The sequence below is a fragment of the Dermacentor albipictus genome, chromosome 10 (assembly GCF_038994185.2).
Source record: "Dermacentor albipictus isolate Rhodes 1998 colony chromosome 10, USDA_Dalb.pri_finalv2, whole genome shotgun sequence".
Taxonomy (NCBI): domain Eukaryota; kingdom Metazoa; phylum Arthropoda; class Arachnida; order Ixodida; family Ixodidae; genus Dermacentor; species Dermacentor albipictus.
Window position 1 is genome coordinate 55,885,639 of NC_091830.1, and position 16,637 is coordinate 55,902,275.

The 16,637-nt window shown below is 47.2% G+C and overlaps 1 protein-coding gene across 2 annotated transcripts in view; it reads right to left on the reverse strand.

Annotated features, from left to right (window-relative positions):
* LOC135917051 (uncharacterized) overlaps positions 1 to 16,637 on the reverse strand; it is a 75,958-nt gene that overhangs the window by 26,002 nt on the left and 33,319 nt on the right. For both annotated transcript variants that reach the window (XM_065450542.1, XM_065450541.1), the window contains exons 6-7: positions 15,317 to 15,485; positions 12,649 to 12,930 (exon numbers count right to left, since the gene is read on the reverse strand). In XM_065450542.1, coding sequence (XP_065306614.1) covers positions 12,649 to 12,930; positions 15,317 to 15,485 — 451 coding nt within the window. The remainder of the gene's footprint in view (positions 1 to 12,648; positions 12,931 to 15,316; positions 15,486 to 16,637) is intronic.

Here is a 16,637-nt window from a genome sequence, read left to right on the forward strand (position 1 = left end):
AAGAGATAGTCGAGGCGCAGCAGATGTCACAAGTTGCAAGACTGGCTTCCACGGAAGCCGGCAGGCAGCTACTAGCGCATATCGGTCAAGGTTCGTGCATCACCAAACAGAGGGAGTGCGCGCTCCCCGTCAAAGTCAGAGAAATGTATTCGGTATCCCAGATACCTAGAAATATGCACCCTCAGCACAATTACGGCAGACGTAAAGCGAGGGCCAGGGCCCTCCTTAGCCTGGCGGCTAAGATTGAGGACACCGTCGCCTTCATCGACGCTGCGCAATACGCTGCTTCCAATCATTTTGTTTCGGTGGCTACATCGCTGCGGGGGGAGCTGCTGACGTCGCTTACGCATCAAAATGTGAACGCCGACAAAGCCGAACAGGTTGCTGTAGCCATCGCCATGGCCACCACGAACCGTTCCACTATTTTCACAGACTCGCGAGCTGCCGTTCGAGCATTCATGAAAGGCTCGGTATGCAAGGAAGCCGCTCGCGTTCTCTCTGCAGCATCTTGGACAGGCAAAAAACACTTAATCTGGTTCCCCGGTCACATGGGCAGCGATGCTCATGAAGCCGTCCCCAACGCCAACGAACTTGCTCACTCCCAGGCGCGAGATCTCACCCGCCGCGCCGGAAGTGGGCAATCGGAGGCTGGGGGATGGCAATGGCACAGGGACCCTCTCCTTACTTCTAACGAGGTCTGCAGGCACTATCAACTAGGGCGTCGGAAGTTTCCACTTCCACACCCACACCTAAACAGACCACAGGCAATCACCCTGCGGATGCTGCAGACGGAGACGTATCCGTCTCCATTTATTTGCTCAAAGTTCCTAGGTGGCATCAACCCGGGCTGTCCGCGCTGTGGACATCCCAGATGCACTCTTAACCACATGCTCTGGCAGTGCCCCGACTTGTGCGGGGGCTCAGGGTCTCCCTCTTCGGAGGAAGACTGGCTTCGGCTCGTCAGCAGCTCCGCCAAGGAAGAGCAACTCAGGGCTGTCCAGAGAGCCCGCGATATCGCCGAGAGTCTCAACCTCCCGGCTCCGTCGTGGGTGCGGCCCGCAGACGCTGCCCCCTAACGGGGACACTCATCGTCTTCTCAGGACCAAAATAAAAGTTCTTTGTCTGTCTGTCTGTCTATTTCCTACGTATAGCCTTTGTAGTTCCTGTAAAAGTTCTTCTTCCGTGCCTTTGTATCTGTGAATTATTTTGTACAGGCAGTGTCGTTGTGTGGACTTGCTGTTTTCCGGGTCTAAAAGATAACGCAGAAGATTCCAGGTTTTAGGTAGCCCTATCTGTCTCTCCATGGCGTTGCACGTGGCCTCCCAATTTTGACGGCTTAATCTATTCGCATAGTCCTCTATTTCCTTATTGAGCATGGCGATTTTCCTTCTCAGGTTTCTATTAAGTTTTTGCTGCTTCCAGCGTTTCTGCATGCTGCTTTTTGCCTCCCACATATGTAGGAGTTTGCTGTCCGCCTCCTCTATCCCTGCTTTTTCCGGAATAGTCTTAGTGGCTCGTATCACACTTTGATGAAGCTTTTTAGTCCAAATATCGATGTCTTGTATGACCTCATCAGCTTCCTCCTCCCGGATTTTGCGGAAGAAGTCCCATTCGACAATTGTTATTTTCCTGCCTTTCTTTCGTGATGGGCCTGCGTGTACAGTTGTTGCTGCAATGAAGTGATCACTACCCAGATTTTCTTGTGTGTTTGTCCATTTTGCATCAGGTGTGTTCTTTGTAAAAGTTAGGTCTGGTGTGGTGTCAATGCTCACACTGTTTCCCATTCTAGTGGGCGCCTGTGGATCCGTTACGAGTGTGAGACCCTCCTGCTGAGCGTCTAGCCATAGATTACGACCCTTGACGTTCTCCAAACGGTATCCCCAAGCCGCGTGGGGTGCATTAAAGTCCCCTACAATTACCATTGCATTTCTTTCTGCTAAATTTAAGGATTTACGAAAAAAGCGGGCCGAATCTCATCTTGTGTCGAGGGCTACTGTATACATTTAAGATGAAAAGGCTTCCTTCTCCCTTGCGCGTGGGAATGATTTCAATCAGGACGTGGTCTACACCGGTCACGCCAGTGGTGTGTTCTATGACCGTAAGGTTTCTATGTACGAGAGTTGTAACAGACGCCTTCTCGTCGGAAGCACCGTATGCTTTGTAACCGGATAATTTAGCCAGTCCCCCCGTTTCTTGCAGGGCGATGACGTCTGGGGCCTCCTTGCTACTTAGGAACTGCTGTAGGTGTCCCCGTTTCCGACGATACCCGCGACAGTTCCATTGCCATATTATGTATTTATTACGCGGAGCCATGTTTAATTGTTTGATTCTCCCCGGTGACTTTACTGGTTTCTGTAACAACGGGTAGATGATATGGTTTGGTGGTCGCTTTTACCGGTCCCACGCCCGCAGGCCTCAAGTCCTTTTGCGCGTTTTCAACGACTGTTAATCGGGTTTCAATGCCTTCTATTCTTTGTATAATTTCCACGAACTGTGCCTGTAACCCGGCGAATTGTTGCTGTAGCGTCTTTGTTAACTCCACAAACATTCCCTCTACTTGCTTTTCTAAGTGCGTTGAGACGCTGCTTTGCGCGTCTGACGCGTCTTCGGCTTTTCTTTTGTGGGGCGGCGTCCCTGTCATTTGCGCGAGAGCGGGCGTTGACTCGCGGCTAGGCGTCTGTGCCGTACTGGCGGTAGGCGTGTGACTTAGGTCGTGTGTCTTATTCTGCTGAAGCCTAGCGTTTTCTTGCTTTAATTGTTGAATTTCCTCCCTCTGCTTAGCATTTTCACGAGTAATTTGCGCTAGCAATTTTATAATTTGGATCATTTCCTGCTCCAGGGCGGACCCTTCTATATTAGGTGTTATATTAGACGGAGAAGCAGCGCCGGAGACCGTGTCTGCCCAGCTCACCTGCGTTTTGTTGCCGTCGGACCCGCCAGAGCCCTCCGGGGTTCCGTGTAGTGGTGATCCTCTCGATCTCGATTCAGACCTGGGCCGGGACCTGGACCGGGACTTGGAGTTGGACTGGCCGCCACCGCCTCCACCGGGGAGTCTTGGGAAGGAACTAGAGCGGCTCCTGTCGCGGTGTCTGCTGCCGTGGCTGTTGGTCCATGTCGATCCCTTGTGCGATTCGGTGCTGCTGACCGCTCCCTGGACCGACTTGGGCGATTGTCCGCCATAGCTTTCTGCGGTGGATGTTCATTCCATTGTTGTTGTTGGTGGTGTTGTTGCTGTTGTTGTTTCCACTGCCTCTTTCTGAGAAGATATGGGGTCTTGAACCGTTCACGGCACTTTTTGTCTCCTGTGAGGTGTCCCTTCCCACACATGAAGCATCTTGGCTCGCACTGATGATCTTCGGGTGGATTTAGAGTTCCGCACCCGCGACATTTCTTGCTGTTCGGTGTCGGGCAAACATCCGCTCGGTGGCCGAGGCGGCCACATGTGGTACATGTCTCGTACTGCTTACGATATAGTAGGCATCGGTATTCAGCTCCGCGGTAGTACACGTAGTGTGGTACGTACGTACCTTCAAACACTATCACAACCGAATCGGTGCGTCCCATGCGTCTTGCGTGTAGTATAGTCGGGTTTCTGCAGTTCACCAGGCTTTTTTCAACGTCTTCAGACGTGTCGTATTCTGGTATACCGTGTATGACTCCCTTGGAGGTGTTCTCCGGCGCAGTAATGTAAGCGGCCGTACTGTAGGTGTTCGATCCAAGTTGGATTTCCCGTATCTGGCTGTAGCGTTTCGCATTCTCCAGTTTCGGTGTGCTCATGATCATGGTGTTTTGTCTTGGATTGATGCGTAGCGTATCTTCTCCGGCATTTTCTGGTGTCAATGCGGCTGCCAGCAGAACGCCATCCTTTATGTACGCAATGCGTTGCTGCGCCATGTCGAGCCCACCTCTCGGGCGGATCACGACCTTGTAGTCATCCTCCGGTAGCTGCGGTTGCCTCGGGGCCATTGGTCGCTGTAGAATTCGTTCGTTCTTGGTTTTCCACGCCGTTGAAACCGGTGAGTCTCCGATGTTCTTCGATCGTTCATCGAGGTCTGGGCGTCTCTTGGCGTTACTGCGGCGTTCGTGAGCCGCAATCCAGCCCTGGTCGTCATATTCTTCCGGGGAAATTGTCTCCCCTTCCACTTCTACGACGTCCATCCTCGCGTCTCGTGGCGAAGCGGGGGCCCGCCCGCACCCGAGTCAGGCGGCGTTCCCGCCGAAGTGGTGGGAACAGTGGCGTCGTAGACCCAGCTAGTTAGGGTTAGCCAGGCCGCTGGCGTGGCAGTGTATTAAAACTGCCTTTGTGGCTCAAAAAATCGCCCAACTGGGATAATCCCGATGTCTTCGTTGTCCGTTGACCTTCCTGTGTTAGGGGTGGTAGTTCCAGACTCGAGAACTGCCTTTTTCCGCCACAATCAGGGAAAGTTTTCGGAGCCCATGTGTAGCCCGTCTTGTCGGCTCGGCCCCCTAGCGGCATCTTAGTTGAAATCATGATAAAGAAACGGGCATGCGCTGGACATGCAATGAGGACTGAAGATAACCGATGTTCATTAAGGGTTACGGAATGGACTCCAATGAAAGGGAAGCGTAACAAGGGGCGGTGGAAAGTTAGGTGGGCGGGTGATATTAAGAAGTTTGCAGGGAAAACATGGCCACAATTAGTACATAACCGGGGTAGTTGGAGAAGTATGAGAGAGGCCTTTGCCCTGCAGTGGGCGTAACCAGGATGATGATGATGATGATGAAGCAGAAGAAGAAGAAGGAGAAGAAGAAGAAGATGATGATGATGATGGTGATGATAGCTCCTCAGGATAGCATTTCTTGACAACGACTGTGGCGTATTTGCTCAAAGTGTGCACGGGCGGTATCAGATCAGGTTAAAAATCCGTCAAGGACTTTGATCCTGATCTTGCTCCATCAGCTATGTCACGGTCGAAAGTGCCACGTGTGACCTCGGCGTTGCGGGCTGCTTTCAATGTAAAATTATTTCCGCAAACGCTACCTTCTGCAGCAATTTAGAGGCTACTGTTGGCTGAGCTATTTTTCGTTGTTTAGAAAAGTTTACATACGGGAATAAATACTTCAACATTACTTTGACGCTGTTTCATGTGTGACTGTGGACACTGCGCAGTGCTCAGCAGCATCAAGCAAATCTAAACACTTTTTGAAATTATTAACGAAAATACACTTATTATCATTTCAATCCATTAGCTTACGGCACATAATGGGATTCACGGATTGTAGTTGGTGGGTTTGCAAGGCACATCCATTTGGAAATTATTTTCAGAACAACGCCAACATGGAGATATGGGCCACAAAAGTAGTAAAAATTCACTGTTGTACCACTTTTTTATCGTAGCGCTGTGTAAACCATTTAGGCACAAAATTAATTGGAACATCCATGTAGTTCCTTCCACTCTTTGCGAAATACTATGTAGGAATAGGTGTCATCATGGATGTCCATTCAAAATGGATACGTCTTGTGAGCTCACTGTCTACAATTCGTAGGTTGCAATAGGCGCTGGAAAGTAATTACTTCTAAAATTAATTAGTGTATTTTCGTAAATATTTGGAATATACGTTTTGATTTCTCGTGCTACCAATCTCTGCCTCTTCGAATAATCGAACTCACAGACAAGAATTGTGCTAACTGCCTCAAGCGATATTTTAACAACTGTGTATAGATATACCTAAAACATCCGAAGAAAGCAAGTTCCGCAGCATGTTAGGCTCTTGTAACACGTGAAGGTGAAAGCACGCTGGACACTTGATAATGGATTTAGTTATACAATTGGAGGGGTCCGACTGCGTGCAAGACACAACGAGCCGCAGTGTGAAGAACACGTGTGGTGCTTTAGGTCGACTTCCTCAACGACAGATACAGGCACTTAATGCACTTTGTAAAGGTGCATCGTGCTTGTCGCCAGTACGAGTTACAAATGTGCAACACAAGGAGAACAGAATTGCGTTGCGTCCTCTGCGCAGGGGAAAGCCGAACGCCTTCATCCCACCGCTTCGCACCTCGTTTGTCGCTTGGCGTTCACCCTAGCCCGTAGCGTACTTCCCTGGCCTACAACCCAAACTGCTAGGCCCCAGCCGAGTGTCCTCTATCGCCCTCCCTCTCGCTTTGCGGTCGATGTCGCCACAATCACCGCCCCCACGTGACGACACCAACGCAACACCAATAGTGGACTCGGTGGCCTGGCAACGATGGATTATGCTCATTGGGATTCCGTCCATTTCCTACAGCTTCCCGTTCTGGCATGTTCAGTGCCGCCACAATGTCTAGAACCTGCCGTCGTAACAGTGGCAACAGCACAAGATTCGCGGCCCCAAGTGCAGCCTTGCTTGGCATCAGCTCGACAAAAATTGGAGGACGCTTAAGCTTCGCCTTCAAGAGTGGGACGCGACAGCGTTCCCGTCGACCAGCCAAGGGGTATAAGAGAATGCGCTACGGCACAGCGATCACTTACGATGCGCCCCGCATCGGACTTAGCGCCCACCTATCACGCGGTGAGCGTCGAGCAACGCAGCGTTCGGCGCGGCAACGAAACGTGCGCCTGAGCGAACGGAACGAACCAAAGAACTCGGTGTCTCGGAGGGGAAACGATCTACGCCAGCCAAACGTCGCGATCGGCACGGGCAGAGAGATAGATAGTAATCTAAAGAAAGGACCGGGAGCACGGCGAAGCGTCGTCAGGGGTGAGGGAGTCCCGCGACGCGCCTGGCAGCGGTCCCAATGCGAGCGCGGCGCGCCTCCTGTCGGGGCAGCGCCGTACATTGAGAGGAGGGGGTCTTCTGTGTTTGCCGCAAGATGGCTCTGCGTGTGCGGAAAGCGCAGAAGAAATGCAGCGGAAACGCACTTCGCAAATCGTGGAATTGTGACTTCTGTACGTTACATGTTCATAATTACCGATATACAACGCAGTATAACTTTCCACGGCTCGTTTCGAAGGCAACACCGCATTCACTAGAGGCGCGTTTGCACCGCTTGGAAGCATCGAACTCGTGGCTGAGTGGTAGCGTCTCCGTCTCACACTCCGGAGACACTGGTTCGATTCCCACCGGGCCAATCTTGGAAGTTGCTTTTTGTTTATGAAGCGCCTGCCGTGATTTATCGCTCACGGTCAACGCCGCAAACGCCGACACCGACGCCGACGACACCGGCTTTTCTGCGACACGAGCTCCTTAACGCTATCGCGTTAATAAAGGGAAACGTTGCTGTCCCATAACAGCGTCAGTGCCCAGTCGCACCAGCATCATCATCGCAACCCCAGTTGTCCATGCTCCAAGAATGGTCAGTGTTCGCGCTACTCGTAGCACCTCAATCAACTCATAAAATACATCCCGGAATCAGCACTCTATCCAGGGGGTTCGGTGGCACGCCACCAATGGATTAAGGTCATTGGAATGCCATCCGTTTCTACAAGTTAAAAAATCACTTCACTTTATTCTCGCGACTTACGCGTTATGCTGTCTTGTAGTGCTGCCGAGATGACAACAATGTTGCGGGATAGTTATAGACTACAATTGTATTGTGTCTTAGTTGCTACTTTTGGGAGAAACGTTGAAAATCCGTGTCCTACAAGTACTAGAACAACTTCTGCATCTGACGAGCACTGTTGTCTGGCGAATGCTCTCAGTGAACTGAAGTCAGGACAAGCAACGCTATTAAATGAAATGAGATCTCCAAAAACTAAGTTAAAAAATGACCACATCCTTGACACTATCCAACGACTTGGTAAAATCGAAGAGGATGGTGGTTCTTTTGCCGCTGTAGAAACTCAGGTCGTTAGCCTTGAGACACTTGCTCATAGCCAAGCTAACCCAATTGCGGTGTTAGCCTCCCATGCTGACGAGACAGAGTACAAAGTGCGCAAGCAAAATTTAATATCTTAAGGCGAGCCGATACAGACGGAGAAACTTGGGCACAGTGAGAAAAAAAGTATTAGATTACTACGCTTCTCATCTCCAGTTAACCATCGACACGAGATATTGAACCAGCCCACCGCTTTGGCACTATCCATTACTAAAGAAAACGTCTTATGACAGTCAAGTTTGCACATTTCAAAGAAAGAGAGCGTGTTCTAGTGGGAGGATGTGGAACAAAAGCACCCGGTATCCACATCATGCACGACTACTCGTCAAGCACTCGCTGTACTCATAAACACTTAGTCGACTTCGGGAAAAGCCGAAATGTTGTATTCCAACTACGCTCTAACAAACTAACAATTCGGAACCATACATTCACATTCGACCGTACCAGTAAAAATTATCAAATTCGTATCGCAGCAATTGCACTCAGCTCTCAAACAGACCCTCCGAACTGATCTGTCGTTTCTTTTTACTAAGATCAAGAGCATTTTGTAAAAATATGATGCCCGAGGCGGTCGCATCGAGTCATCCTCATACAACCTAGTAATATTCACTGCAACCTGGCTAAATTCATCTGTTGGCGACCAAGAGCTTCACTCTATTTTCCCTGAGTTTAATTTATTTCGACGTGACAGCTAAAGAAAACAAGGTGGTGGTGTTATAGGTGCTCACCGCTCCCTGCAGTGTACCCATGTAACTGTTTCTTCCCCCTTAAAAATTGTTTTCGTCGTCTGCAAGGCCGTCAGGCCACCCACACTGATCGGGGCTTGCTACCGTCTACCAGACAGTGAACGCTTATTTACATCATTGTTGCATGATGCATTACGCAAGCTATCTACTGTATCCCACGGCCTCTATCCCTATCTTTGGCGATTTTACCTTCCATCCATTACCTGGTTTGACCTACCTTAGACAATATCAAACAAAATATCAAACATTTCGCCTATCGCTACTAATCAGCTCGGCAACTAAGTGTGCAGCGTAGCCTTCTAACATTCTTGACCTTGTGCTAACTTCACAACCTGGCAATTTCGCCACGCTTAGTTAACTCTATAACATCAGCGACCACGCAGACATCCACGGCATGCACAAATGCAAATCGTTCCTACGAAACACCAGGACGAAAACAATAACACTATTTGAGAAAGGGGATTAGGATGGTATGAACACCTAAATATAGTCAACGTTTGCGGCTCATTTATCTAGGATTTCCGCGGACGCTGCGTAGATTTTATTTGGTCCCTGTTGAAAAATGAAATGCAGCGGCTAGTAAAAAAATATATTCCAGTAAAAAAATATCCGTCAACTAACTATGTCGCCATGGTTTACAGGAGATTTAAAACAACTGAGTAACAAAAAATCGACAATTCCGACCTGCTAAGTTGGCAAATACTTCCTACGCGTGGGTCCAATATCGATCTACGGCCAAGCTCTTCCACTCTCTATTACCACGCAGTAAGTGCATCTTCTTAGGTTACACATTACCTTCACTAATACGCAGCAGCCCAAAGCAATTTTTGCGGGCCGTCAATCCTCGTGATTCTTCAACATCTGTATCTCTGTTAGATCAGACTCATTAAAACTAACCTAATGTGCAGGAATAGTAGGTAATAATAACACTGTACTAAAGAATACTAAAGAAATCGTCAGCGTCATCTTAGCGCAAATATTCAAATAGTCCCTCACATCAGGCTCTGTTCCTTTAGTTTGGATATACGGCAAAGTAATACCTATTCCAAAAAGTGGCTCGACAAACACTTACCTTCCTACTACCCTCACCAGTGTGTGTTCAAAAATTATTGAGTACGTCATTCACTCACAGGTTGTAAAATTTTCAACTTCTGTCGATTTTTTTTACTGCTAATGAACACGGATTTCGGCAAGGCTTTTATTGCGAAACTCAATTAGCTTTCTCTGTTAACGACATCAGTTCTAGTCTAGACAATACCCTTCCAGTGAATGCCACATTTCTAGGTTACGAAAAAAGCCTCCTATAAATTACCTCATCGTCAATTCTTAATAAAATTATCACATCTAAACTCACAACCCTTAGTGCTTGAATGGATGAGGCAGTTCCTCAGTGATCGCCAACAGTTCGTTTCCTCCACTGAAGTCAACTACCCCTTGTGTACTGTCACCTCTGTTGCCCCACAGGGAGCAGTACTCATCCCGCAATTTTTTTTAGATTTACATCAATGATCTTCCCATGTGCATCTCTTCAATCATTCGTCTATTCGAGGATGATTGTGTGATTTACAGTTCCATCACGAATCTCAGCGATAAGCTAATGCTTCAGCGCGACCTTATAAGTGTTGAAATTTGGTGTCATAGATGGCTCACGGTCCTCAATATTCAGAAAGCTTCCGTTATTTCTTTTTCATAGGTGACAAGAATATCAAACTAATACGCACATGCTTAATGGTGAGGTCATTTCTTCAGTAGATTCCCTCAAATATTTAGCACTTAACACCACCCGTGACCTCATGTGGTCATCACAGGTAACACACATCACAAACAAAGCTAACAGCAGCCTTGGCTATCTACGACGTAATATCGGACTTTCCCCGCCCTCCGTTATGTTATTAGTATATCAATCTGTTGATACGACCTAAGTAGGAATATGCATGGGCGATATGGGATTCTCATAAACACAACCTTAGCAAGAACTCGAGTCGGTAGAAAATTGTGCAGCCAAATTAATCTTTTCTGACTACTCATATCATACAAGCATCACTGTGTAAAAATCAAAGGCTAATCTTCCCATACTAGATAGGCACCACAAAACATTCAGACTTTGCCTTTATCATAAGCTCTACCATACCGTCCGTCCTGACAACACCCTTATGGAGCCAACTTACCATCTTTCAAGCCGTATCAGACCCCATAATGCAGTTTACCCGGCACATGCTCGGACAATCACTCACCTTCAGTCCTTCTTTTCTCAAACAGCCGTAAACTGGCATAACCTTCTAGTCAGCGCGATTATTCATGATGATCCTGAGCGTTTTAAGTCGGTCATTGAATCACTTGTCTAATTGTGTTATCTGCTCGTATTATCTGTAGTGTTCTTCTAAACGTGTTTCTGTCGACATTTTAATATGTTTATCGAGATTTCTGCCTGTATTTACTTACCGTGTTCCATACCTAGAAAAATGTTACTGCCACATTTTGTACACAAAACGTTAAACATTTGTCGATTGTCATATTTGGTAATTTTTTTGAGTTTTTTCGCATATTGCTATTTCTTAACCTCTGGATGTGCAAATCATTGTAGTCATAGCGTTTTTGTACGTTGCTGTTTGTCTCCTAAGTCTTTTTAGTGCTTACTGCAATGGTATTGTGTTTCTGCTAATTTTTATGCTCGCCCAACCCCCCTGCAGGGGTAATTGGGGTATTGTAAATCAATAAACGTTTTTTTTACAAGGAAGCTGTATATGAGTGGGGTTCCGTGCATTTTTGTTCTCCGTTAACAAAAATTATCATCATCAATGGCTCATACACCCGTAGGAGTTCGTGCTTCCGTAAGCAAGCAAAAAAATGCAATGGCCCATAGCCCCGTAAGGCAGAGACTGCAAGTACTCAGCGAAGTGAAGCGAACAGTGCTTAATTTACTGATCATGCATACAACATTAGCACAGCATGCCGAGAACTGTCCTCATCAATGGCTCACACTAAAGTGCCTACATCGACGCTCCAGCGCTGCTTTTGCTAAAAAGCGTGAACATTTGATGTGCGCCGCTGTTCCCCGATGCGTTGCTCGTACCAGTTGCGCTTCGTAATTTACGCTTCCGGGGTTTCCGTTTCCGGCCGTTTCGCTTCTGGAATGTCCGGTTCCTGAATTTTAGCTTGTTGCACGCTCTCACCCTTATAAGGCAGTGACGTCGCTTCCGCCTAGAACCAGAAACTTGGATTACGCAAGTTCCGTTTTGTGCCGGAAGCTGATGGAACGAGCGAGGGAGAACCGCGGAGGTGGAGTGCACGTTTCCGGTACTTAACCTGGTCGGCGAAAGCGTGTATGGAGAGCCTTTAGCTCATACCCCCGTGAGCAATGGCTCATACTCCTGCAAGCAAGCAAAAAGTCTAATGATTAATAGTCCCGTGAGGTTCAGGGCTACTAACTCGCGGGAAACAGCTGCGATGACACTATCCCTGTTGTCGTTGTCGGTGATTTCAATGTTGATGTGTTGGGACCGAAAAGGGACCCGTTTACGCAATTACCCAGAGTCCCGTGAGGTTTATGTTTACTCACTTTGCCTGAAATACCACTGGTCACACTACCCCTGTTGCCGCTGTCGATGATTTAGATGTGGATGTGTCGGTATCGAAGAGGGATCCGTTTACTTGTTCCGTGTTCCAGACATATCCCTTGCGGCGCCACACTACCTCAAAACGATGCCCAACCGACCACGCAGCGACGTACGCGCATCTATTTGACACTATCAAAGAATGTGATTGCAGGGCCCAGTGAAATAATGACCACCGATCAAGACAATAAATGAGTTCGTACATTTGTTAGGAATTATGCGTCACCTCCATGTCATGTGCTAAACAGCTTCGCTGGTGAACGACATTCACAGGGTAGAACGACTTATGATTCTGCATGCGCGTGCTACTCATTCCCCTCTCCACCATACGCTCGCTTGTAAAAGGTCACGTGGGTATTTTTGTATGATTCGACTTGGCGCCATGTTTTTTTTTTCAAGGCCATGTCGCAAGGATTCTCGCCTTAAATTTCTAATCCCAACAAAAACGATGACGCCGAGTGCTTCTTACCTTTATTGCCACATTCGGAGTTGGGAAGCCGACGTCAGCGCTGATGCTCAAATCTTCGTTCTTAGGCCGAGAAGTAATAAGGCTGCATGCCTCGGTCATGCCGTACACTTGCACCAGGGCCTCAAGGCCACCGAAAGCATTACGACATTCTTCGGCCAGTAGTGTCGAAAAGGAGCTCCCACCTACGGCGATGCCTCGCATGCTGGGCAGCGTTCTACCAGTCTGCGTCATCTCGCGCACCAGGGTTCGAAGACTGCCTGGGAACATCTGCGCTGCCGTCGCCTGTGCGAGGTCCAAATCCATGGCGTAAGCAAACTATCGAACAAAACTTCTCGTTGCGGTTTTAGTCTGGGTTACCCATTATTTAATTGACCAGCACCCATGACTATGAGATATCGCTCATGTTACCTAAATTTTCATGTTTTATGCTGTAAGGTATGTCTGTTTCCAGATTCCATAAACTTTTTCTTGAGGTTATTTTTGGGCTTATCGTTCTTGCCAACGATATTATTATCCCATTCTCTCTTTCACTTTCATGACTTTGAGACATCATTTTGCGTTTCTGTATTTTAATACAGTGTATGATTTACATTTCTGTGTTCAGAAAAAGCCGCATAGTTCTTCTAGTCCAGAAACAAAAAGTAAGGGCTTCAATAGGTCAAGCAAATTTTATTAGTCCGGAGACAAAGAGCAAGGGCTTCAATGGGTCAGGCAAATTCGGGTCGGTATGCAGAACAGAAAATAACGACCAGAACTTGGAAAAGTTTTTTGCCATATGTTCAGCACTTGTGCCCTTTAAAAGTAAAACTATTCGGATCTGTTTTTATTCCAATTTCCTGACGTCAAATTTACATAAGTACCGACGCAAGCATCGGACCGTATCCCGCAGCGTTGTATCAAAAGCACAATGAAACGCGGCTGGCGTTTATAGGAGGACCCTTATTTTGCTTTCAAAGCCTATAGCATTGTCTACATTACGCAGTTTTTCTTGAGGTGAGGAGGCGAGGAGTAAGGCGAGGACATGAGGCGAGGAGCATGCTCCAGTGGAGAAGCTTTCAATGGGGCCAAGCCAGCACAGTGAAAGCAGATAACCACATGAGAAGGTTGGCGTCGGCTTCTGCGAATGGTTCGTTTTCCTTGCTTAGATTGTGGTCGCTGGCCGCTAATTGCGAGAGCATGCAACGTAAGGTTGAAAATGCCGCTAAAACGGACCCTTAGCAAAGAATATTTGGGAAAGCAATGCCGTATATGTGCCGAAAGTGCTCGATAGCGTTATACGGTCATGCTAAATATCTTATTATACGCAAATAAATCCATGTACCCAGGCAGCTCCGACTTTCCAGTGCCAGACCGGTCGGCCGGTAATCTTGTATTCATGTTGTATCGCGGCACGGCCCTGCTAGCTGTTCAGAAAATAATTCGGGTTTGTTCGGCATATTAATGCGTCTCTAACGCGCACACGCCACTTTGACGCGTTGAGTTTTAGTGGTTTTATATGGTCGGGTGACGGACACGCGAATTTGCCGTAGCACAAATACGCTTGACTAATAGCAGAGGACTTAATGGCGAAAAAGGTGTCGGAACAGAAATAATTGTTTCTTTTGTTTGGTGTAATCACGCATAATCAATGTGCACATATCATATCAATTGGGCATTTTCGTGGTTTTCGTGGCGTCGCACGACCGAAAAATGAAAATGTTTCGAAAATGTTTCGACCCATTGCGGAAGGCTAATTACACAATTGGAAGAGAAAATTTTGGAATAACTTTACGTTATAGCGCCCCTGGGATCACCATCGCGAAGGAGCACCGAATGTGAGCTTTGGTTCTAACATCCTGCAAAGGGGAAACACCCAAGAATCACCCAATAGCGACCTCGTATAGGAAATCCCACAGTCTTGTGACGATTGCTCTCTTTGCCAAACTTTCCCAATTCATGTTGGACGATTCGAGGAGATGACGACTTGAGACGTTCATATTTGTCCGGGTGGCGGAGTATCCAAATATTTCAGACCTTGGCAGCCTAAACAGAAGTCATGTGAGCAGTTTTAAGAAGGTATCGGGATATTTATGTGACACTTTATATTTTATAGATGTCTGGAGCATAAAGAAAATTTTTGGACGAGGAGATAAACCTTTAGCCACTGCCTTTTGACTGCGGCTCAACAGCGTCATAGCGTTGTTAAAATATAAAACGCTGCATGCCGTTGCCAAATTATTGCCACCGTAGAGCAAAATTTAGTCCATAAGGCTAAGGAAGAAAGCCCAGTACATGTAAAAGAAATGGAACCCATTTCAGCTGCTGACCTGCAAATAAGTTACTCAAAAACTTTTTGGCCTAAGAAAACACTTTGCATTTTGTATCCTAAGTTCTTAAGCAGGGTAGAATATTTCTGTGGAACACACGCCACTTTGTACAGTAGATAAAAGCGGTGTCGAAAATTTGAACTCAGCTGAACAAGCAGTGCCGTTGGAGGGAACGGTAGTTTAACCCGTTACCCGACCGCTTTTATTGCTCCTTTACATTCATCAGATCGCGGACAAAATGACGGTGTCATTTGTTGACAGCGCCCACCTTAGCCTAGAAACCACCTCGTTAGGAAAAGCTAAATGTGAACTAAAGAAATGTTACGTGATATTAGCTTTACTTTAGAAGACAAAACATGAACCTTGTGCTTGTCGACAGCGTCCATGATTTCTAGAGGGGTCATGTTCGCTGGCACAACTGCATACGTTGCGCCGTCAAGGACAGCTATCATGCCGCACTGCATATTCGCCAGGTGTGTGACCGGGTGCAAGCCAAGAAAGATGTCTGGCTCTCCCCAGGGCAAGTGTATCCTGCACAGGAAGTGGTGTCAATAACTCGCTCATCACTAAATGGCGATGCTTACGATCTACTAGTGCAATATCCAAATGTGCTCTTAAATCTTCAGGCGTTGGTCCTCCTAGCAAAGACAGTGTTCCTTGCATACAGGAGAGAAGCGCATGAGGTGCGCAAAGCCTGTGAATAAGAGAACCTTTTGACATACCTAATGGGGAAATTTAACTTCTTTTCAACAGCCTAACAACTAGTGGGGCTGTGTAGATGTAGAACATCGGCTTTTAATACCTAGCTAAATTACTGGCGCGTCATACGGCGCACACTTCTCAGCGAATTTATGGCAAACTTACGCGTAATTTTGGATCACGCAAAGAGCCCGATTCAAGATTTCGTAGATAGAGGGCAGGTTGCTTCCGAATACATGCACTTGAAATAAGTGTCTATGCGTCACAAAAGGAAAGCAAAAAAGATGCTTCTGATACCCAAACAATAAAAAATGCATATCCCACTTACCAACTCTCTTAGCAACAGAACACATTTATCAATTTAGGTATTTAAAGGAGCAAACAACATAGGTACACACAACAGGACGTTTTATCCATGTGTTCCCTGAAGTGAAACTTCATTATCAAAGCCGCAATGACGCATCTACATTCTCCTGGCATCGTCGCCTCAAACGGTAATCTGAAGCTACTTATCGGTAGATTTATCTTACCAGTAACAGTACATTCAATTAAATTGAGAATTTAGAACTCAGGATGTACGTCTGTCAGCCGAGGGAGTTACGTCACTTTGACTGTACAACCATAGGTTCCAGACGATGAATATGTTCTTCGCCCCATCATCGACGTGCTTTTGAAGCAGAACGTTGCTGTTCAGCAAACGCTGGTCACGGTTACTAATAACGACGTCATTCTTCCGCTTCTCAATTTCAGCCTGTGCCTTCAAGTGATTCTGGCCGGCTTGTTCTTGAGTAGGGTTTCTACTGGTTCCGAATTTTACATTGAGAATCTGAATGGCGAGAGTGGCTTATTAGCGCCAATTGGAGCTCAAAGCTCTAGTTCCTTAACATCGGACATCTCAAGAATGATTGCACCTGACCCCACCTCTGCACAGGCCTCGGGCATACGTCTCCTCCTTGAATCATACAGTGACATCTTTGATTTAGG